The 23,764-nt window shown below is 45.0% G+C and overlaps 1 protein-coding gene across 1 annotated transcript in view; it reads left to right on the top strand.

Moving 5' to 3' along the window:
- Nucleotides 1-1,138: 1,138 nt before the first annotated feature.
- Nucleotides 1,139-23,764, top strand: part of ARHGAP6 (Rho GTPase activating protein 6) — a 457,788-nt gene continuing 435,162 nt past the window's right edge. The window contains exon 1 of the mRNA XM_066356904.1: nucleotides 1,139-2,927. Coding sequence (XP_066213001.1) covers nucleotides 2,349-2,927 — 579 coding nt within the window. The 5' untranslated portion in view covers nucleotides 1,139-2,348. The remainder of the gene's footprint in view (nucleotides 2,928-23,764) is intronic.

The raw sequence follows: 23,764 nt of genomic DNA, 5'->3' as shown, positions 1-23,764 counted from the left end.
AATCCCCCACATGTTATCTGGTGGGAGTCAGGCAAGGAAGTAAGCAGGAAGCGATGTTAAATGTTGTGCCTCTCCACAGCACACCTAATCGCCAGCCATTGAAACCCTGAAGTTTCTGGGTGAGAAGACATGGATGGCAGTGTAATGTGAAGTCTGTAGCTCTTTGGTCTTCAGGCAGCAGATAGCTCATAAAGTGACTGGAAGGAATTCCTTGGGCGCAGCCTGTTCTGCCGCGTTTACAAAAAAACTACAATGTACATCAGAGAGCCTGGGGTGAGGAAAAAGCCCTTGTTGAGGCATCGAATTCTTCTGTGAATTAATAGATTTCATACCGTGCCTTCTCCTAGATAGTCGAATATCTAGGAACATCGAACACAGTTTTTAAAAAGACAAAGAAATTAACTTTCCCCCTGAAAATTTTATAGAGAATAAAAGAAATCTTCCAAAATCAAAGTTGGATAATGCTGATATATACACAACAAAGCGACTGTGTGTGTCAGACACACCTGTATGCATACGTTCATTGTACTTTTTTTAATAAAAGAAATGGTAAAGGAAAGTCGCCTTTACATTTGTATAAAATTCTCTTCACCCTGAAATGATGTGGTAAAGGGGCACACGAAGAGAGTTATATAAAGTACGCTGGTATTTCCAGCATTATCTCTGCTCCCCCTAATGAGATGGTTAAGAAGCGTTCCAAAACTTAAATGTTACGTCAAAAAGCCCGCGGAGAGGCAGGCGAGCTTTTGCATTTTATAGATTCCAGGGGTGGGACAGTAGCAGAAGAAGCTGCTCCCAGACTGGTTTCCAAGCAGGGAACACGGACATCGCCAGCATTTTCCAGCCTCCTAGGAATGTGGCCCTGGCGCGCTGCGCCCAGAGGCGTCCTAGAGCCGAACCAGAGACCCAGCGCTTTGAGAGCGCCAATCTCCGCAGCTCTCGGCTGACGCTGCGTCCAGCGCCTGCCCCGTGCCGGAGGCGCCTGACCCCGCCCGGCCTCGCTTATCCCTCCTCCGAGAATACATTTTCGCAGCGAGCCACCTCTCCGCCCCCCAGCACTTAGTAGGTCCCATCTCAAGCCCATCGGAAGGAATCTCTAGCCTTTTTAAAAACAAAACCAGCAGGGGTGGAGGGGGAAGGAGGGCAGGACATTTAACTTCAACTTCAGAGCAACCGTCCTGGGCTGCCCATCTGACACCAGTGGGTGGGGTGCAATCTGACACTTCCTTTCCTTTCCAGAAACGTGAGTGGAGCTGGCGCCCCCTCGATTTGGGGGAGGGGAGACCCGGGAGAAGGTCCGCACTTCCGTCCTCAGGCTTTTTCCCCAGGAGACCCGGTATCAGGGGCGGCTCCCAGGTTGGACGCCTGGAAAACTGCTCCAGGTTCTGCTTTCTCCGGCTCCTGGCTCCGCCTCAGCGCCAGACCTGGCTTCCCTCCCGCCGTACCGGTCCCGGCTGCCGCCTGAGCGCGCGTGCGGAGACCTCTCCGCGCCTTCCCTGGGCTCAAGGTTGGGCTGCGATATCAAGAGTCCCCCCCGAGCGGAGCATGGGTACCCGCCCCTGGGGTTTTCTCCTTAGCTCCCTGAGCATTGCCAGGAATTCTCTCCCGTCGTAGCCTCCCAGTCCTTGGAAGGCCCTGGGCGAAGTGGGCTCCTTGTCCCCACTCTGTGGTAAGACTGGCACCCTGTGGAACCTGGAGCTTGGAGACATCCTCGCGCCTAACCCCTTGGAGGAGTGAGCACAGCAGCCAAGTGGAGGCCAGACACGCAGCTTCAGGGGCCCCAGGAGACGGCGACAGTGCCCCCGCGGCGCAGCCCCGGCGCCTAGCTCCCTCGCTGGAGGAAGTCCCTGTTGTTGCCCTGGGAGCATAGACGCGCCCTGGGCGCACGCCCAGGCGGCCTCCTCCCTAGCCCCCCACGACCGTCCTCAGGGTGCGAGGAGGAGCTTGCTGGAGACTTCGGGGCTGCCTAGAGCCAGGGAGCAGGAGCCCGGAGTCTCCTTCCTCGGCTGGAAAGGCGGAGTGGCGCTGGCGGGCTGGAACTGGGAACCCAGCGAGCGCCGGACCGTCCGCCTCCTCTTCCTTACCCCCTCCGCAACTTTGGATCCAGGGCAAGGTCGTAGCCACTGCAGAAGGCCCTCCGACCCTTTTCCTAGAAGGCTGATGATGGATCTCCTGCTTCTGCCCCCAACCGGGCACTTGTAGTGCGCTGGTGGCACGTGAGCCTGGCACTGTCCTCCACCACACTCCGAGCTTGGCAGCGTCGCCTGCGCCCCCTTTCTTTCCGCGCCCCAAATCGCTAGCATTCCGAGAGCGGGAAGAGGGTGGCCCTCGGGCATAGCCCTGCCGAGATGTCCGCGCAAAGCCTGCTCCACAGTGTCTTCTCCTGCTCCTCGCCGGCCTCGAGCGGCTCGGCCTCAGCCCAGGGCTTCTCCAAGAGGAAGCTGCGCCAGACCCGCAGCTTGGACCCTGCTCTGATCCGCGGCTGCGGGGGCGAGGTGGGCGTGGAGGGCGGCTCGCCGGGGGCCGCCGGGGGCCGCCTCTGCTCCCACTTGCCCGCGGCCGAGGGCCTCGGGCCCCGCTCGGCGTCCTCTCCGCGGGGCCCACAGCCCCGGGCCAACCGCCTCCCACCCCCTAGACCCCTCTGCTCATCCTTTTCCACTCCGAGCACCCCACAGGAGAAGTCGCCCTCTGGCAGCTTCCACTTTGACTATGAGGTCCCCCTGGGTCGCAGCGGCCTCAAGAAGAGCATGGCCTGGGACCTGCCTTCGGTCCTGGCCGGACCGGGCAGTGGCCGCAGCGCCATCCTCTGCTCCTCCGGGGGAGGCTCCAACAGCATCTTCGCTTCTCCCAGGAGGTGGCTCCAGCAGAGAAAGTTCCAGTCCCCACCCAACAGCCATGGCCAGCCCTACGTCGCGTGGAAGTCCGAGGTAGGGGTCTGGTGCCGCGCGGGGGTCCGCATAGCCCAAGGACGGACACCTGGGCAGTTCTTTAATTTGATCACATTTACAGAGCCAGGGACCCAGTGAGAGTTTTCCATGGTGTGACTGTTCCTTTTTGGCTGCGGAATGGTTCCTGCAAATGGGCCACCTCTAGTGGCCACACGTGTGTGTCTTGTCAGGGCTTATTGGTTGCACTTGGAGCAGTGGTGGGCGCTGGAGGAACACGGGACGTGCTCGTTAACCCTCCTGTCTGCGCTGCGGGCCAGTCCAGAGGATTGTTGGATCCCGCCACCGAAAGTTGATATTTTTAGGAATTGAAACGATCTAAGCGCTTTGTAAGGATTAGATGAAATAGGCCTGCCATCTGGTTGTTCTACAGAGGATTCAGGAACATCATTCTGGAGGGTGTTGTTGATAGTATATGTATGTAGTTTTGTGTGTTTGGATGGCAGGGGACAGTAACTACTAGAATTCTCTAGTTTTGATATTTTCTTCTCCCTAACGGTCTAATTTCAGAACTCTATGATATAGAACACTAGTTTAGTTTTGGGGGGAAAATCTCTGGTTAAGGCTGTGAAAAATAATGGAAACATGCCCACGGTCCATTAAAGACGACTAGCAGTTGTCTTTATTTCACTTATTTTATTAGTAAGAGATATAATGCATAAGGAACTTAGAGGGAGCTACGTTATTTGTTACCTTTAAAGTGTGTGCTCTCTGGTTAGGAAGAATGGAGAACAGCTACTGGGAAACTGGTTGATGAGTACTTGGAAAGCACCATGTTTTTAGAAAATAAATAGTAATTGTTTTTAAAACGAATAACTCTTATCTCAGTCTCACAAACGCTATAGATTTGCCTTGGATCTGTTTCCATAAAGGAAGGGAGATTCCATCGATTGTAATTAAATATTTTAAAGTACAGTTAGAATGACAGAAATGAAATGCAATACCGTGCAATTGCTGGAGTTCTAGACTAAAATAAAGGAAACAGAACCAAGAAAAACAGTTTGAAAATAACCTCCAAGCTCATACCTCGCTGTTAGCACGAGATGACTATGAGATTGTGACTTATAATAGATCGTCTTAGAAAAATCAGCAGTATTTATCAGAAATATTGGCATCATATACTAGTAAAATATTTGTGACTGTCAAAGTCACTGCAGCTGTTGGATGGGGAGCGTGGGTTAGAAAAACTAACAAACATTGCTGACGGTTCTGCTCATGTTCTTGAGTAGAGAGAAAAGTCAAGCCAGAGAGCGAGACGTTTTCTCCAAACCGGAGAACTCAGCCTGAGAAAGAGCTAAATGTCAATATCTAAATACTGAATTTCTCTTGGTATCTAGAAGGGGCTAGCTAGATTCCTGCTCTATATCAGAAGCACACATCAGATTAATCTGTTGGAGTTGAGAGCAAGAGAAATGCAAAAACAAGCCAAGTTCTTGGATGAGATCGCCACTGACATTCGTGTTTAAACCTGATTGTATCATTAAGAATGTCCCCGTTTCCTTAGCAACCATACATACTTGGACTATAATATACAGAGACTGTTGCCATTAAATGTCATAGCCCACGGACAGGTATGTGAACTGCAGCCATACTGGCGGCTTCTACAATACCTGTTCTATGCGGTATTTGGGTAGTCTGCAAGCTCCTCTACTGTGACCTTCGCCTCTTGTCAATGCTTGAAACTAAGGATGTGCCCATTTAGCCAAAGAACAACATTTCCTCATAAATGTTCACGTGCGTGTGCATGCACACGCGTGCATACTCCCTTTAGTTTTGAGGCAGGCGGGAGTGTTTGCCCAGAGTCCTGACATGAAGACCCAAGGCTGGCTTTGTTTAGTACAGGCCCAAATACCCTAATGTAACCCCCGGTCTGCAATTTCATGTCCTGGGTTACCTTTTAAAGGCTCAGTGCCCTGGAACCCTCTAAAAAACGAAGGAAATTCATCTTATTGAGCATTGCTTGCTCTTCTCACCAGCTAGCAAGCTGGGTCCCTTGTCCTAAAAGCGAATCTTTGCTAATGATGTCAAAAGTCCAGCAAATGAGCACCTTGCAAGGTTACTTATGGGCCCTGGGGGGAAGATTTGGTTCCCACAGATTTGATTCTTGTGCTTTTCCTGTTTGCTGTGGCTCAAGGTTTCACAGCCTCTGCCCCATTGATACTTGTGGCCAAATGATTCTTTGTGCTGGTGCTGTCCTGTGCACTGTAGGGTGTTTAGCTGCATCCTGGGCCTCTACCCACTAGCAATCCTCCCCACCAGCGTGACAATGGGTAATGTCTAGAGACACTGTCCTAGGTCTCTAGGTGTCCAGATCACCCCAGTTGAGAATCACTGCCACAGTGGGTTGAATGGAGCCCCCCCCCCCCCCATGCTGGCCCTCTAGCGAGCGCTTACGGAAGTGCTTTCACTTGGGGTAAAGTTGCCCTGGGGTTTTCATCCAGTTCCAAATCTCTGCGAATCTCATTCCCTGGGACCTAGGGTTTGTTTACCTTTTTTGTTTCTTTTCTGTTGAATCCATAGGCCAACTTAAGAACTTAGCTTCCTTCAGGTTTAGCCAGTGATGGATCGCATCCATTTCTATTTAGTTCTTTCAGCAGATTCTCTCTTTTTAAAGTTAATGTTCTTACAATGGCTCCTGCTTCCAAGAGTCTCATAAATGCCTGCAGCTCTATGACTTGTGCTCAATCAGAGTGTACAAATGGCCATTGTATGACCTAAAACCTGGAGCTGTTAGTCAAAGTCGTCTACTACTCTATTAATAAAAGGTCTACCGGAAAGTTCTGTCCGTTTTTGGAATAAAACAAAATACAAATATTTTTTACTGTCAATAAACTTTATTAAATAATATAATTGCCATTATTATTAATGATTTCTTGCCAGCATGAGGGCAATTTGTATATCCCATTTTTGAAAAATGTTTTACCTTTTGATGCGAAAAATTGAACCAGTGCTTGTTTGATATCTTCTTCATTTTTGAATTTTTTGCCCTTCAAAAAATTTTGTAAGGACAAAAACAAGTGATAGTTGGAGGATGCTAAGTCCGGGGAATATGGTGGATGCGACAGACATGCTTCTGTAGCATTTCTTCCTGTTGAAATTCCTAAAAATTACAGTGGCGTAAATGAACTTTATCGGTAGCCATGGGTACACTATGGCTTCACACATAAGACTAATGTGAATCAACTTTGTTTTAGTTAACTTGCTACGTCAGTATGTATACATTAAGTGATAAAAATAGAGAGGCACACATGTGCCAAATAAACATGTGCTTACGTGTCGAAACTTGGTGTGATAGAAACGGACAGAACTTTCCGGTAGACCTTATATTTCCTCACTATATATTTCATGATTGCTTTAATAAAATCTGCTTCCTGAACATGCTGGGTAAAATACCTGTTGAGTAGAAAAAGCGAGAAGACAAAAGGATAAATGGTGATACAACTGGTGCATGCCTCTCAACTTGTCCGATCACCGACAAGGTCTCCTTCCAACTTTGGGGTTCTTCTAACCCTCTTGGCTCAGAGCTGGGATTGTGCTCATTGCTGATCTGGAGCTTCCCAGCTCTGATAACCCATAATTATATTGATTTTTCTCTACCCATGACTTCTTTTTTTCACTCATGCCACAAGTCACTTCTTGACCACAAGTATTTCTCTAGCCACGAGGAGAGCGGAGGCTAAACTATGGGATCAGCTCTTGAAGAGCTCAGGGTCTGCTGAGGGTGGATGACTACCCAATAGTTACAGTGCAGAAGGGTCACAACACAATGAGGGACAGGCGTGGTGGTGGTGGTTTGATGGTTCACCATGCCTTGGGGAGTCTTTGGGAAGCTTCACTGTGTAGAGAACTTGAACTTGATCTCAAGGATGAGTGCCATTTATAAGAACAAGGGAAGTAATTTCTTGAAGAAAGGGAAAAGAGTAGATGTACAAAGGCACAGAGATGTTGGTGATGCCCCAGTTTCCAATGAAGAGGACATAGAGGGACTTAAGGGCAATGGTTTATTTGGAGGAGGAAGCTAGGGCACCGGCGGTTTAATAGCAACCACATGGATTTGTATATAATAAGCTAATAAAACCAGAAATTAGATGTGCCTGGAAGATAAAAACTATGGGCACAGCTAAAAGTGGCAGGAGGGCCAAAGCACATTGCCTACCCTTCAAGGCCACCTTTGGCTTCAAATCTGCAGAGAAGTAAAGCATGACAGTGTTTTTGAAGTTAGACGTTCGGAGTGCCTGGAGCATAGGCTGCGTTTTGCTCTGTGTTGGATACTAGTACAACAGGTTGGGTAGCATTAATTATGAAGAGCCCACTGTGCACATCTCAGGAATTTGGAGTGTACGTTTTGCAGAGCAGTAGTTCTCAAACTGGAGGCAACTTTGTCCCCAGGGCACAGTTAGAAATGGCTGGAGACAGTTTTGGTTGTCATAGCTGGGGATGGTGATGTATTAGTTTTCTACTGCTGCTGTAGCAAATTACCCCAGATTTAGTGGGTTAGAGCAATACAAATGTATTATCTTGCATTTCTGGAGGACGGAAGTCTGAAATGGGTTTCTGGGCTGAAGTCGAGGCACTGGAAGGGCTGTGTTCCTCCCAAGGGCTCTGGGCTCGGAACCTTTCGCTTTTCCAGGGGCCCACTTTCTTCTTCCTCAAAGCCGGACATGTTGCATCCTGTCATTTCTCCCTCAGTCTCTCTGAAGGACTCTTGTGATAACATTGGACTCGCCTGAATAATCCAGGATAATCTCATTACTTTAAGGTTAGTTGACTAGCAACTTTAATTCCAGCTGCAACCTTCTTTCTCGTTTGCCGTGTAATGTAACATATTCGCAGGTTCCAGAGGTTAGAGTGTGGATGTCTTTGGTGACACATTATCCTCCTACTATAGGGGAGGATCTACTGGCATCTGGTGGCTAGAGACCAACGATGCTGCTAAACAACCTTTAATGCAAGGGTCCCCGAACTTTTTACACAAGGGGCCAGTTCACTGTCCCTCAAGACTGTTGGAGGGCCAGACTATAAAAAAAAAAAAAGTATGAACAAATCCCTATGCACACTGCATATATCTTATTTTAAAGTAAAAAAAAAACAAAACGGGGACAAATACAATATTTAAAATAAAGACCAAGTAAATTTAAATCAACAAACTGACCAGTATTTCAATGGAAACTATGGGCCTGCTTTTGGCTAATGAGATGGTCAATGTTCGGTTCCATATTTGTCACTGCTAGCCGTCGTAACAAGTGATATGACGCGCTTCCGGAGCCGTGACGCGTGCATCCCACGTCACCGGAAGTAGTACTGTACGAGAATGACGCTGCTACATACAGTACTCCAGGAGCACAGGATATGGACGCTGACCACCAATGAAAGAGGTGCCCCTTCCAGAAGTGTGGCGGGGGCCGGATAAATGACCTCAGGGGGCCGCATGTGGCCCGCGGGCCGTAGTTTGGGGACCCCTGCTTTAATGCATAGGTTAGGCCCCCAACAGTCATGTCAAGAGTGTCCAGGTTGAGAAACCCTGTGGTAGAAAATGGGAGAAATTGGTGACTTTTTAAGCGTGAGGATGTAACATGGTCAGATATATGTTTTAGAAAGGTCACTCTGGTGTCTGGTGGGTCATATATCAGTACAGTAAAACAAGGGAGAGGCTAGATACTCAGCCGATATGGGCATGGGGAAACCAGGCCAAGGATCCTAAAAACAAATGGGAGTTGGCATAAATAAAAACAATACCTTACCTTTCTATTTTAGGAAATTGTTTTCTTGTACTATTCAACTACTTCTAATAGGTTGGTCTCTATAGACCAGTGGTTCTCAACTGGAGCAAGTTGGCTTCCTCAGCACATTTGATAACACCCAGTGCCATTTTTTTCTTTTTTTGTATTTTTTTCTGTAGTGAGAAGCATGGGTGGGAGGGTAGAGGGAGGAGGCAGTCAGACAGATTCCCACATGCGCCTGACTGGGGTCCACCCAGCATGCCCACCGGGGGGGGCGATGCTCTGCCCACCTGGGGTGTTGCTCCATTGTGATCGGAGCCGTTCTAGCACCTGAGACAGAGGCCATGGAGCCGTCCTCAGTGCCTGGGCCAACTCCGTTCCAATGGAGCCTTGGCTGAGGGAGGGGAAGAGAAAGATAGAGAGAAAAAAAGAGGGAGAAGGGTAGAGAAGTAGATGGGTGCTTCTGCTGTGTGCCCTGGCTGGGAATTGAACCCGGGACTTCCACACGTGGGGCTGATGCTCTACCACTGAGCCAACCAGCCAGGGCCTCGGTACCATTTTTGATTGCCAGAGTTGGGATGAGGGGATGCCACTGACATCTGGTGAATGGAGGCCAGAGATGCTGCTAATCACCCTACACAGCATAGTCCTCACAACAAAGAATTACGCTACTCTAAATTTCCTTAGTGCCAAGTTTGAGAAACCTTGTGTAATATGTACTTTATACAAGAAATGCAATTCTGGGTTTGGCTTTCCAGTACCATTTTCTCTCATGCTTCTGTCTTTACAGTTTGTCAGTTTCTTCTTCCTTTTTTGGCATAAATCAACCAAGGCTCTGAATTTGAAAAAAAAAAATGCTTTTCAAAAGGATAGAAAAAAAATTGGGATGTCTAAATATATATGTAGGGAAGAATTGAATGTTAAATATATAATGATGGAAACTGGAATTAAAATTTAAAACATGGGCAGGGAGGAATATTGTGATTAAAAATAGAGGCTCACCTATGTCACCAAAGAGGAAGTAATTAGAGTAAGACAGTTTCATAGTGGAAATTGACAAAGGACATTTTATAGGGAATTATGTCTGTAATCAGCATAATGCCACACAAATTATAGATTAGGAAAATAGTTCTGGAACTTTCATTTTCTCTCTTTTGGAATATCTTTGCTAGAATTTGCTTTGAAGGAAGATTTTAACTTAAATAGAGAAGAATGTGAAGACACGTCTCAGATGCCTTGGAATTGAACTGCCACTGGAATTGGGGGCCTTGAGGGTTGGAAAGAGCCCATTTTACACTCAAAAGGGACCCTGGGTCCCTTCTAGCTGCAGCCTCCTTATTTTATAGTTAAAGTGAGGGACTAAAAGGGTTCAACTCAAATTCAGACAACATGCTTAGGGCAGAACCACTCTGAAATCTTTCTTCATTCTCAATGTAAACGGCCAAACTTCTGGGGGAAAAAGTAAGTGACCAAGGAGCACCTTAAACCTTGGCAATGTCTTCTCCACTGCCACTACTTACTGAAGCAATTCTCGCGAAGGTGCCCAAAGTCCGAGACTTTTCTTGGACCTCCTTTGGCGGACCTGTGCGCAAACTGCAGGCATGGGTTAGCCGTCCGCCTCCTTTCCTCGCCACACACAGAGGAGTCCCGGTTCCCTGCTTCCTGCTGGCTTTTCCTCATCTAAGGTCTCCTGCTCCTCTCTCTCTGTGCTTGTCTGTGTGTACCCATCCCCATGCTTCTGCAGTTCTTCCTTTAAATCATTCTCCCTTGCTAATCTCATTCACTTTGTGACTTGAGCCATTATCCCTCTTGGGGACACTTCCTAACTCTGTGTCTAGCTGCAATCTTGCGCATGAGCTCCTGACATCTATTTCGGATTTTCTGTAAGACCTGTGCACACAATGGCCACTGGACTCCTCACATGCGACATGTTTGAAGCAGAACAGATCAGTACCCCCTTCCTCTGAGCACATCGCCTTTTCTGTACTTCTTATCCTGGTAGGTGTCACCATTTTTCCACCTGATTAGTTTGACCAGAGATGGATGGAGATGTCGCCAATGTTCTTTTTTTTTCTCTTGTCTTCTCCAATAAGTTATCAAATCCTGTTGTGCTTACTTCTCATTTGCTCTATTCTAGAAAGGATTTGATGTGGAATGTGCCCAAGCGCTTACATCTCTCTCCAGCTGTTCCTTCTCATTGCCACTGCCCACTTTGGGTCCTCATTTGCTATGGTGTCCCACGTGGTCACCCTGCCTTCAGTCGCCCCTCTCCATCTGGCTCATTGGCCTTCTACTCCAAACGCATAATTGTAATCATGTTAACTCCCTGAGCAAAATGTTTACTGCTGCTCAGAGTGTACAGAAAGAAATAAAAACTGCTTAGCCTGTTATTTCTGAGTCTTTTACAACATAATCTTAGCCTGCCTTCTCCCCTGCCCCCAGGAACTCTGGCTCAGCGAAGCCAAAGTGGCCACGCAGCTGGGCAGACGCCAGATGTTTGTTGAGTGCTGGCTGTGCCCTTGACCCTGGGGATGTGTGTGGAACGATCACACAGGACCCCACAAGGTGCTTACTCTTTTATGAAAGCAGTACTTTCAAATGAGTCCTTGTGCTTGTTCAGATGCTGTGGCAACATGATAGGAGGACTCTGGTGGATGGGATAATGGCCTCCAAAAGATGTCCACGTCCTCATCCCCAGCACCCGTGCATATGCTACATGGCAAAAGGGACTTTGCAGGTGTGACTAAATTAAGCATCTTTTTAAAAAATTAGTGATTAACTATACTTTACTAGTCTTCATAAGATATGATATGATTTACAAAGAGTAGAATACTAATAAATGTTTGTTAAATAATATTGCTTGCTTAATTTATAAGATCTACAGACAAAAATCAATTGCATTTTTATATATTAACAATAAACATGTGGGGAAAAAATTAAAAACACAATACCATTTATAACCATTGGAATATTTCAAAGGAAATGAAACACTTAGCTATAAATGGAATAAAACTTGCATAATATGTATATGCTGGACCCTAGCCGATTAGCTCAGTGGGTTAGAGCATTGTCCTGCAACACCAACCTTCCAGGTTCAATCCCCGGTCAGGTCACATACATGGGAAGCAACCAATAAATGCGCAACTAAGTGGAACAACAAATGAAAGCATCTCTCTCTCTCTTTCTTTTTTTTTTTCTCTCTCTCTCCCTTGCCCCCTCCTCATTTTATCCCTCCTTCTCGTTCTCCCCCTTTCTCTTTCTGTCTCTAAAATCAATCAACAAAGTTAAAAAAAAAGATGTATATGCTGGAAGTTACATAATTCTGATGTAAAGAAAATTTTAAAACCTGTTCATGGATTAGAAGACTCAATATACTAAAGATTAATATACTAAATCAAGGATCTTGAAATGGCAAGATTATCATGGAATATGTGGGTAAGCCATGTAATCACAAGGGTGTCTATAAGAAGGAAGCAAGATGGTCATAGTTAGAGAAGGAGACATGAGGATAGAATGAGAGAGAGAGAGAGAGAGAGAGAGAGATGGCGATGCTGAAAATGCCACACTGCTAGCTTTGGAAATGGGGAAGCAGTCCTCAGCCAATGAGCGGGGCAGCCTATGGAAGCTAGAGGACACAGGAAGTGGGTGTTCCCCCAGAACCTGCCAAAGGAGTGTAGTTCCACTGACATCTTGGTCCTAGCTCAGTGGGGCTTCTGACCTCCAATACTATAAATGAATACGTGTTGTTGTCTGAAGCCACGACATTTGTGCTAATTTTGTTTCATTAACCATAGGAAGCTGATACAGGATGAAGGAGGTTTGGGACGTCTCAACTGAAACCGGTGGAGGAGGAGACTTTGGCCAAACAAAAAGAAGGGAGATAGCGCTCCAGCTAGAAGAAGTGGCCGGTAGTTAAGAGGGGACATGGTACAGTAGTCCTCCCTCATCTGTGGTTTCACTTTCCATGGTTTTGGTTATCTGTGGTAACCACAGTTCGAAAATATTAAATGCAAAATTCCAGAAATAAACAGTTCATGTTTTTTTTAAAAAAATTGATTTTGAGAAAGAGAGAGAGAGATAGTATGGGAGAAAGAGAGGGAGGAGAGATGAGAAGCATCAACTGTAGTTGCTTCAATTTAGTTCTTCATTGATTGCTTCTTGTATGTGCCTTGACAGGGGGACTCAAGCTGAGCTAAGGACCCCTTGCTCAAGCCAGTGACCCTGGGCTCAAGCCAGCAACCATGGGATATTGTTGATAATCCCACGCTCAAGCCAGCGACCCAGTGCTCAAGCTGACAACCTTGGGGTTTCGAACCTGGGACCTCAGTGTTCCAGGTCAATGCTCTATGCACTGTGCCAACACCTGTCAGGCAACAATTCCTAAGCTTTAAGTCACATGCTATTCTGAGCAGTGTGATGGGATTCTGCTCCATCCGGCCTGGGATGCTGCTCATCCTTTCCCAGTGCTGTCCCCTAGGCACTTATTAGCCATCTTGGTTATCAGATCACCTGTTCTGGTGTCACAGTGTTGTGTTCAAGTCACCAGTATTTTACTGAATAATGTCTCTGGCAATTTGGATATGCCAAAGAGAAACCATAAAGTGCTTCCTCAGAGTGAAAAGATGAAAGTTCTCTACATAATTGCAAAAGAGTCCTAGCCAGTTAGCTCAGTCGGTTAAGAGTGTCGTTCCAAAACAACAAGATTGTGGGTTCCATCCCCAGTCAGTGCACACGGGAAGCAACCAACTAATGAGCGACTGAGTGAGACAACAAATGAATGCTTCTCTTCCCCCTCCCTTCTCTCCGTCTCTCTAAAAGTCAGTCAATAAGTTAAAAAAATTAAGCCCTGGCCAGACAGCTCAGTTGGTTGGAGCATCATCCTGAAGCACAGAGGGTGCTGGATCGCTCCCTGATCAGGGCACATACAGGAGAAGCTCGATGTTCCTGTCTCCCTTTCCCTCTCCCTTCCTCTCTGTAAATTAAAAAAAAATTAGGAAAGAAAAATAATTTTATGCTGAGGTTGCTAAGATATATAGTGAGAATGAATCTTTAATCCATGAAATTGTGAAGAAAAAAGAAAGTCCTTCTAGTTTTCTGAAAGAGACCAGATTCACACAAGTTTTATTACAGTATACATGGGGTCCTCGAGTTACGGCACAGTTCTGTTCCTATGACAATGACATAACCTGAATTTTGGTGTAAGTTGAAACACACCCTAGCCTAAGTCACTTACCTATCCTAACACAGTTGTATAATCATAATCTAGAACATAAAAACACAACTAAGCCACAGAAAAAGGAAAAGGACATAAATATACTGTACTGTACACTGTACTGTAGTAACAGAAAAACTGACAAAAAAAAACGAGTGACAAATTCCTTCCCTTTATTCCTGTGGTTGGCTTGCACCCTGGAAGGGGCATTGCAAGGTGGGAGAGTGACCTACTGGGAGGAGGAAGCTGGAGAGGCAGGAGAACCTGCAGAAGGTGCTGGAGATACTGGGTCAGGTGAATCAGGATTGCCTAAGGAACATGCAGGAGACGCTGGAGAAGATTCTACCTGCACTACAGGTGTTTCATCTCGAGAAGCAGCTGATGTAGAGGGTATAGGATCTGTTGCAGGCCTCTCTACCTTCTTAGAGAATTATTCTGGGCTAGTAGGGAAGGTTGATGACTTCTCTTTAGAAATCTGCCTTAATATTCACATCTTAATTTTTTAAAGTTTTTATGGGAGTGAGTATTATAAACTTGAAACATCTTATGTGGAGATTATAGTAAACCGAGGACCCCCTGTACTGGTATAATTTTTCTATTTTATCTTAGTTATTGCTGTTCATCTCTTACTGTGCCTAATTTATAAATTAAACTTTATCACAGGTATGTATGTACGTATGTATGTGGAGGAAAAAACACAGGGTATATAGGGTTCCATATTGTATATGGTTTTAGGCATCTTCTGGGGGACTTGCGATGTATCTGTGTAAGGATTTAGAGAAATCCAGCTGGAACAGGGTATGGGAGTGGAAGGGGCAAACAGTAAGTCTGGGCCTTGAACTTCAGGATACAGATTTCATGATTTAATGTAGAGGTTTCCTGCAGAGATAGTTTTTCTCTCCTTACTCTGCTTTTGGTTGCCTGGTCCCATATCTCTCTGAGAAAGCCCCATTTCTACTTTATGGCTCCACCAGATGCCACCTTCAGATGAACTTTGACTCTGGTACGTGTCATGGCATGTTGAGGATTTGCAGAAATGTGAGCTCGTTCTCCCACAGTGGAATCGCAGTGCTTCCAGGCAGGTGCCCTGCTCAGGGAGTGTTTCACATCAGAATCCAGTCATCCAGTCAATGACGAGGGAGCCTGTGTTCCGACAGTGCTTCTCCAGGTCCCAGAGACATGCCTTGGGGGCATGACGCCTTATTCTGCAGTTTACTCCATCCGCTCTGAGCCGTTGCTCATATTAAAGGGAGCGAGACTGGAATCACAACTATGGTTCAAAAGGGCAAGAAGAAGTAGAATGTGATGTGTGAGAAAATGAAATGAGTTACTTTGGTGATTGGTAAAGAATGATGTTTTCATCACTTATTAGGGAAATGCAAATCAAAATCACAGCGAAATATCAGTTCAGACCCACTAGGATGGCTCTAATATAAAAGATCATGACAAGTGTGGGCGACGGTGCAGGGAGTGAATAGTCAAACTTGGCTGCTGAGGCTGTGCTGGTGCGGCAGCTCTGAAAGCACTCTGGCAGTTTCTCAGAAAGGTCAACGCGCAGTCGCCAGGCGGCCCAGCAGTTCCATCTCTAGGTGGCTGCTGAGGCTGTGCTGGTGCAACAGCTCTGTAAGCACTCTGGCAGTTTCTCAGAAAGGTCAACGCGCAGTCGCCAGGCGGCCCAACAGTTCCATCTCTAGGTGGCTGCTGAGGCTGTGCTGGTGCGGCAGCTCTGAAAGCACTCTGGCAGTTTCTCAGAAAGGTCAACGCGCAGTCGCCAGGCGGCCCAACAGTTCCATCTCTAGGTACATACCCAAGAGAAGTGAAATTGTGTCCACACAAAAACTTGTACATGAATGTTTCTATCAGCATTCTTCATAATAACCAAAATGGTGGAAACAACCAAATGCCCATCAGCAGATGAAGGGATAAACCAAGTGTGGTCTATCTGTACAATAAAAAGTTATTTAGCAATAAAAAGGAATGAAATTCTCATATGTGTCACAACACGATGAGCCTTGAAAACATTATGGCCAGTGAAAGAAGCCAGACACAAAGGCCCACATGTTGTACGATTCCATTTATATAAAATGTTTAGAATAGGCAAATCCGTAAGGACAGGCAGTAGCTCGGTGGTTGCTAGGGACTGGCAGTAGGGAGGGAGGGAGTCACTGCCAATGGGTACTGGCTTTCTTTCTGGGATGACAAGAATGTTCTAGAACTAGAAGCAGGTGATGCTTGCACAACCTGGTGAATATACTAAACATCGCTGAATGGTCGACTTTAAAAGGGTAAATTTTATGATATGTGAATTTTGATGTCAATTTAAAAATGATGTTTATGACTTTTAGAAAATACACCAGTATCATTGCTACATCATCTTTTCAATAAAACAGAAACATAAATATAGAGGAGAAGTTATGTGGTAGGGCCAGGCCTGATTGGCTATTAAATACTGTCCTTATAGCTGCAGTAAGGGAGGTTATAATGGCTCTGGCAGATTGGATGGAGGAGTCAACAGCCAGCCTAGGATTTTCTGAGATTGGTTCCTGTGGAAATTGTGTCATTATTACACTTTGGAAACAGGAGAAAGGAAGCTATTAAAAAGATTGTTTTTCAGAATAGGCAGAGACTTGAAAAACTGTTTACAGTCTTGAAATTGCCTGGCCATATGCCGCCAGAGCTGTGAGGCAACCCAAGTTTCTCAGGAGCCGTTAGAATGAAAAGCAACTTGTGAAACCGCCGTTCAACGGCTGAGGGACTCAGGAGGAGAAGGCAGAGCCTAGCATATCCGTGTCTTTGGAAATGTTGTAAGTGAATTGAGTCGGGTGGCCCACGGATTAGGGAAAAGAATGTTTTTGTTTCTATATACCTGGACAGCTTATGGAAACAGGTGAATTAATACCCTATCCATGAGCTGAAGTATGAATAAGCATCAGATCAACTCAGCTTGTGCCGCCAGTAACTTTATCTCTCAGAGGATGAGAAACAATTATAGTACTCTGAGAACCCAATGTGGGTGGAAAGAGGAACCTAAGGTGACAATAGCAATGTTGCCTCGGGGATTCTTATGAAAGGCCTCTTTTATAGCTAATGATTTTGTCCAGGGAAATCCTGGAATGAACCAGTAGGTTTTCTGGCTTTTGAGTGATGTATCACTCTGCCCAAACTGGGACTCCTGATTGATTCCGTGTTCACTTATTTCAGTTGTTGGGTGATGGTAATAATGATAAGCAAAATAACAATTAGTATTTGTAGAAGGTCAACAATTGTGTGGGGTGATAGTATCAATCTTCGTTTTGTAGATGAGAATACCGAGACTGATTAAAAGGTAGCCCAATTATACCAGCTTGAGCACGGAGTCACTGGCTTGACCATGGGATCATAGACATGACCCTATGCTCACTGACTTGAGCCCAAATGTCGCTGGCTTGAAGCCCAAGGTCGCTGGCTTGAGCCCAAGGCCACTAGCTTGAGCAAGGGGTCACTTGCTATGATGTAGCCCCCAGTCAAGGCACATATGAGAAAGAGATCAATGAACAAGCAATCAATGAACAACTAAGATATCACAATGAAGAACTGATGCTTCTCATCTCTCTCCCTTTCTATCTGTCTGTCCCTATCCCTCTCTCTGACTCTTTCTGTCTCTGTCAAAAATAAATAAAAAAAGAAAAGTATACCTTACTTAACAGCTTGCAAGATAAATTTCCAGTTGCCTTCTGCTGTTGTCCAACTCAGCTGGGTCTACTCATTCACTTGGTGGTCACCTAAGCCCTCTTCAACCGCCATAGTGGAAAGACTAGGGTTCCTGCCACACACAGTAAGTACAGAATAAATATTTTTACTAAAGTATTACTTTCATCCCAGTCCTACCTTTGTTGCCTCCGAGCTGTGTGACCGGGGCAAGTATTCCATTTTATTAAATCTTGCCCCTTCCCCATAGCATCTCTTAGTACTTACTGTGTGCCAGGCACTTACTTGGTCATGCACTGCTTAATGACGGGGATTTGTTCCAAGAAATGTGTCTTAGTTGTGAGAACATCATAGAGTGCACCTATACAAAGCTCGATAACACAGCCTACTACACCCCCAGGGTGTAAGGTCTAGCCTGTTGCTCCTCGGCTACTAACCTGTACAGCATGTTACTGTACAGAATACTGTAGGCAATTGTAACACAATGCTAAGTATTGGCATATCTAAACATATCTAAATAGTGAGACAATATGATGGCTACAGCATCACTAGGTGATAGGAATTTTTCAGCTCCATTATAATCTTATGGGACCAACATTGTATATACAGTCCATCGTTGACTGAAATACAATTATGTGGCACATGACTGTAACCAAGCCATGAGATCCTCATGAAAACTTTTACAGGTAGGTACTTTAATTATCCCCATTTGAGAGATAAGGAAACTGAAGCATAAATATGCTTTGTAACTTCTTCAAGGTCCTAGGGCAGAGCTGGGATTTGAACCCAGGCAGTCTGGATCAGAGTCCAGCTCTAACCCATTTACTTCATTTCCTCCTTAACTAAAAATTAGAATACCTTTTTTTTTTTTGTATTTTTCTGAAGTTGGAAACAGGGAAGCAGTTAGACAGTCTCCCGCATGCGCCCGACCGGGATCCACCCGGCATGCCCACCAGGGGGCGATGCTCTGCCCATCTGGGGCATTGCTCTGTTGCAACCAGAGCCATTCTAGCGCCTGAGGCAGAGGCCACAGAGCCATCCTCAGTGCCCGGACCAACTTTGCTCCAATGGAGCCTTGGCTGCCGGAGGGGAAGAGAGAGACAGAGAGGAAAGAGAGGGGGAGGGGTGGAGAAGCAGATGGGCGCTTCTCCTATGTGCCCTGGCCGGGAATCGAAGCCGGGACTCCTGCACGCCAGGCCGACGCTCTACCACTGAGCCAACCGGCCAGGGCTAGGATACCTTTTGTGTGTGTGTGTGTGTGTGTGACAGAGACAGAGAGAGGGACAGATAGGGACAAACAGACAGGAAGGGAGAGAGATGAGAAGCATCAATTCTTCATTGCGGCACCTTAGTTGTTCATTGATTGCTTTCTCATATGTGCCTTGACCAGGGGGCTCCAGTCTAGCGAGTGACTCCATGCTCAAGCTAGTGACCTTGGGCTTCAAGCCAGTGACCTTTGGGCTCAAGCCAACGACCATGGGGTCTTGTCTATGATCCCACGCTCAAGCCAGCAACCCTGCAATCAAGCTGGTGAGCCTGCACTCAAGCCAGATGAGCCTGCAGTCAAGCCGGTGACCTTGGGGTTTTGAACCTGGGTCCTCTGCGTCCTAGTCCAGTGCTCTATTCACTACGCCACTGCCTGGTCAGGTTCTTTGCAGTATTATTCCAAGTTTTGGTTCTCCCTTGGGTAGTGGGGACCTAGATGCAGAAGAGTCAATGGGCCATGATTGTCTAGTTTGCCTTTCTTCATCTGGAACTATCCCCTTTACAGGAAGTTCTTAAAATCATGCCATCAGTTTTAGTCTTATAAGGTATCATTTCTAATTTATATAAAAGTATGGTAGATATAGTTTATGTCAACATTCATTCAAATTTAAACTTGTTCTTAAAAGGTAAAGCTTTCTTTTAAGTTTATTGAATAAGAAATGAATGGTCAAAAAGAAAACTAACCTACAAAGATTCTAAGTCATTAATTAAATGTTTGTATGTAATATTTTTGCAATACAGAAAAGTTTGTTTCTTTTATTTGGAAAGATTTCTTAGAGTTTTAGATCACACTCTAATTTCTTTCTGTATCTATATATTTATACATACAAGTTTAAACTTCATAACAAAATAAAATTTAAAAATTAAAATGAATGGTTGGTCATTGCCGTAGATAATTAGAACAATGTGGATAAATTGTTTTTATGAAAATATAAGCTTTTTAAAAAGATTTTATTTATTTATTTTAGAGAGGAGAGAGATAGAGAAGGGAGAGAGAAGGGAGAGAGACGGGGGGAGGAGCAGGAAGCACCAACGCCCATGTTTGCCTTGACCAGGCAGGGCCGGGATTTCAAGCCAGCAGCCTCAGCGTTCCAGTTCGTTGCTTTCTCCAGTGTACCACCACAGGCCAGGCCTGAAAATAGAAGCTTTCAAAGCTCCATGACAATTGTAGGAGAGGTAAAAGATCTGTGTCTTTGAGTTCCTTCAAAGGTGGACTTGGGTGGAAGTCACAGCTAGCTGTGACAAAGTGGTGACTGAGGTTCCACAAGGACCACTGGGAAACACAAAGGATTCTTCTCAGGATGACCTGCCTCTGTTTTAGTTTTGTTACTACATAACATCCTCCCCACCCTGCCCCTGCCGTGCGAACTTGGTGGCATGATTCTGTGGCTTAGGAATTAGATCAGGGCGCGCTGGGCAGTTCTGCTCCGCGTGGCATCAGCTGGGCTCCCTTCCCTGGCTGCTTTGTGCTGATGTCTGGGGTGCCTGGAAAGTTTAAGATGTCTTCACTGACATGCCTGGTGCCTCAGTGTTGCTTCATGTTGCCCCTTTCTCTAAGTGGCTATCTTGGGCTTCCTCACTGCATGATGATCTCATGGTATTTGGTGAGGTTGGAGTTACAGAATCAGCCCATATTCAAGGGCAAGGAAAATAGGTTCCATCTCTTGATGGGAAAAGCAAGAAAATATCTGTGGCCTTCTTTGATTTGTCAGAAAGATGGGGATCTGGATAATGTCCTCAGGGGTTTTCATCCTCTGTTGGTTGAGATTCCTTCCAGGGTTCTCAACTACCTTGTAACTTTTTGCGCATGACTGAATGTTCACTAGAGACGGATCAGTAGCAGAACAAGGTCAGCCTGAGCCTGCACAGAACTTCCCAGAATAGTTTCAGCTGGACTCAAAATTTGCAGCATGGCTCACAGGGAGGAGCGTTTAGAATCAGTCACCTACAGTCTTTTTTAAAAATGTTTTTAAAAATTTATTGAGAGAGAGAGAAACATCAATTTGTTGTTCCACCCATTCGTGAGTAGTTTTTCCATTACATTTTAGCTTTTAAGATACATATACTATACTTTAAGTTGTATAAAAAAGAATGCAGTTTGATTCCTGTCAAATGCAGATACCCATGAGTAAATGGCAAAAAAGTCCTCTCTCTGTTTTGAATTGTATTCAGTACTCAGGCAAAAAAGTTAAGATAACCCACCTGGCATAAGTGAGGATGGCTGGAGACTTGATTTAGGGGAGAGGCAAACACACAATACTATGTCCATGAGTCTCAGTTTTGTGTCCCACCTATGTGTGAGATCATAGAGTTCTTAACTTTTTCTGATTTACTTATTTCACTCAGTATAATGTTCTCAAGGTCCATCCATGTTGTTGTAAATCAGCGGTTCTCGACCTGTGGGTCGCGACCCCGGCGGGGGTCGAACGACCAAAACACAGGGGTCGCCTAAAGCCATCGGAAAATACATATTATGCTGTAAATTATCCAATGTCATCATTTCTTATGGCTGAGTAGTATTCCATAGTATATATATGCCACATGGGCTTTTTGGTTGTTTCCATGTCTTGGCCACTGTGAACAATGCTGCAATGAACATGGGGGTGCGTGTGTCTCTACATACCAATGTTTTCGAGTTTTGGGGGTAGATACCCAGTAGAGGGATTGCTGGGTTGTATGGTAAATCTATTCTTAATTTTTTGAGGTACTTCTATACTTTCTTCCATAGTGGCTGTACCAGTTTACATTCCCACCAACAGTGGATGAGGGTTCCTTTTTCTCCACAGCCTCTCCAGCACTTGTTATTACATGTCTTGTTGATAATAGGTCATCTAACAGGTGTGAAGTGGTATCTCATTGTAGTTTTGATTTGCATTTCTCTAATAGTGAAGAGGAGCATCTCTTTTTTTTAAAGATCAATGTAATATTAAAAAAAATATTCATTGATTTTAGCCAGAGAGAAAGAGAGAGAGAGACAGGAACATCAGTCTTTTCCTGTATGTACCCTGACCATGGACCGAACCAGCAACCTCTGTGCTTTGGGCCGATGCTCTAACCAATAGAGTTATCTAGCCGGGGTGAGCATCTCTTCATATATCTATTTGTTGTTTGTATGTCTTCATGGGAGAGATGTCTGTTCAGGTCCTTTTTCCATATTTTAATTGGATTCATCAACAAGCATTTCTTTGGGTACTGTGTTTGTTGGGTGTGAGGCTGGGAGAAATCCAAGCTCAAAACGCTCTTTGTCATGCCGCCATCAGAGGGAGGAGGACGGGCCGGCCTTTGAGTCAATATTCGTTTACATCAGCAGCATTCCTCTGCGCTCATTCGATGCTCCCTTCTCTCTTGTTCACAGTGCTAGAATAAACACATAATTCTACCAAAATATTAGCAGTGTGTGCTGTTTTCTTTCACTTGCCAGGATTGTTTTATAATAAATACCATTGGGAAAAATACCATTGGCTACCATCCTCAGCAGTTGCGTGAATATCTCTAGAGAATGAAATATGGATTTGGAGGGTGCTGTACAAAGAGAAGCTAAATGTGGCTGGGTTTTTCTGCATTCTTTGAATATACTGATCTGGTTACCTTTGAGGTTGATTTTAAACTTAAAATATTCTTGGTTGCTAAAAATTGATGTCATTAATTCCTGTGATATTTACTAATTAAGTATCTTTTAGAAGGGAAGTCTAACATAAGGTTTCTTTTAAAACTGAGTGGTACAACTGTTTGAAATGTGCTTTTGTGGTGGACATTTGCAGATTAAATCAGATATTAAGATATTCATATTTGTAAAAAATAATTTTAGTCAAATCGAAGCAATGGGTTTTCTCAACAATTTTGTCTACTTGGCTACTATCATGTCTTAGTTTCAGCTACGACTTCAGGCTAGCTCAGGCTTGCACTCATGGTGGATGCAGTTATCAGAGAAGGAGATGATGCCTCAAACCCTCTTGACTTGTAATCTGCTAACTGCTCACTATCATTTCTGCTTCCCTCTATTGGTTAAGTCACAGACCAGTCTAGATTCAAAGGATGGTGGAATAGACCATCGAAAACATTGGTATGTAGAGACACACGCACCCCCATGTTCATTGCAGCATTGTTCACAGTGGCCAAGACATGGAAACAACCAAAAAGCCCTTCAATAGAAGACTGGATAAAGATGTGGCATATATATACTATGGAATACTACTCAGCCATAAGAAATGATGACATTGGATAATTTACAGCATAATATGTATTTTCCGATGGCTTTAGGCGACCCCTGTGTTTTGGTCGTTCGACCCCCGCCGGGGTCGCGACCCACAGGTTGAGAACCGCTGATTTACAACAACATGGATGGACCTTGAGAACATTATACTGAGTGAAATAAGTAAATCAGAAAAAGTTAAGAACTCTACTCCTCCTATTAATGGAAATTTCTGCCATATTGCTAGGGGCCAGTTCCCAATCTACAGGTGTGTATGTGTGTGTGTGTGTGTGTGTGAGAGACAGAGAGAGACAGAGAGAGACAAACACTTGGAATTTTGAAGTATAGAAAAGAAAAACATCAAAATAATTGTTATGATATCTCTGGATGAATTTAAATTCTCTTTCTGCATTTTTGTATTTTTCAGTTCCTCTGAAATACACATGTATTACTTGTTAGGTTAAAAACCAGTAAAAAGTTAACAAATTGTGTTGGGAGCATAGAAGAGAGAGTGGTTACTTCTGTCTGTGAGGAAGGTGCTAACATTTCTTCCCAATACCAAGAAGTGTACACTTGTAACCTTCTGGGGGGTGAACTTGTGCAGAAATTTTTGTGTGTAAAGCGCCAAGTACACAATTTTGGGATGGGAATATATGCTTATTCGTGAGGCTTTCACAGGTTTTATACTTACTTTTCACGTTAAGTAAGTGGCTTTCTTCTTGGCTGCTTGCCAAGAAGAAAG

This window comes from Saccopteryx leptura, chromosome X (genome assembly GCF_036850995.1).
Source record: "Saccopteryx leptura isolate mSacLep1 chromosome X, mSacLep1_pri_phased_curated, whole genome shotgun sequence".
Classification (NCBI taxonomy): Eukaryota; Metazoa; Chordata; class Mammalia; order Chiroptera; family Emballonuridae; genus Saccopteryx; species Saccopteryx leptura.
This window is presented reverse-complemented; position numbering and strand designations above follow the sequence as displayed.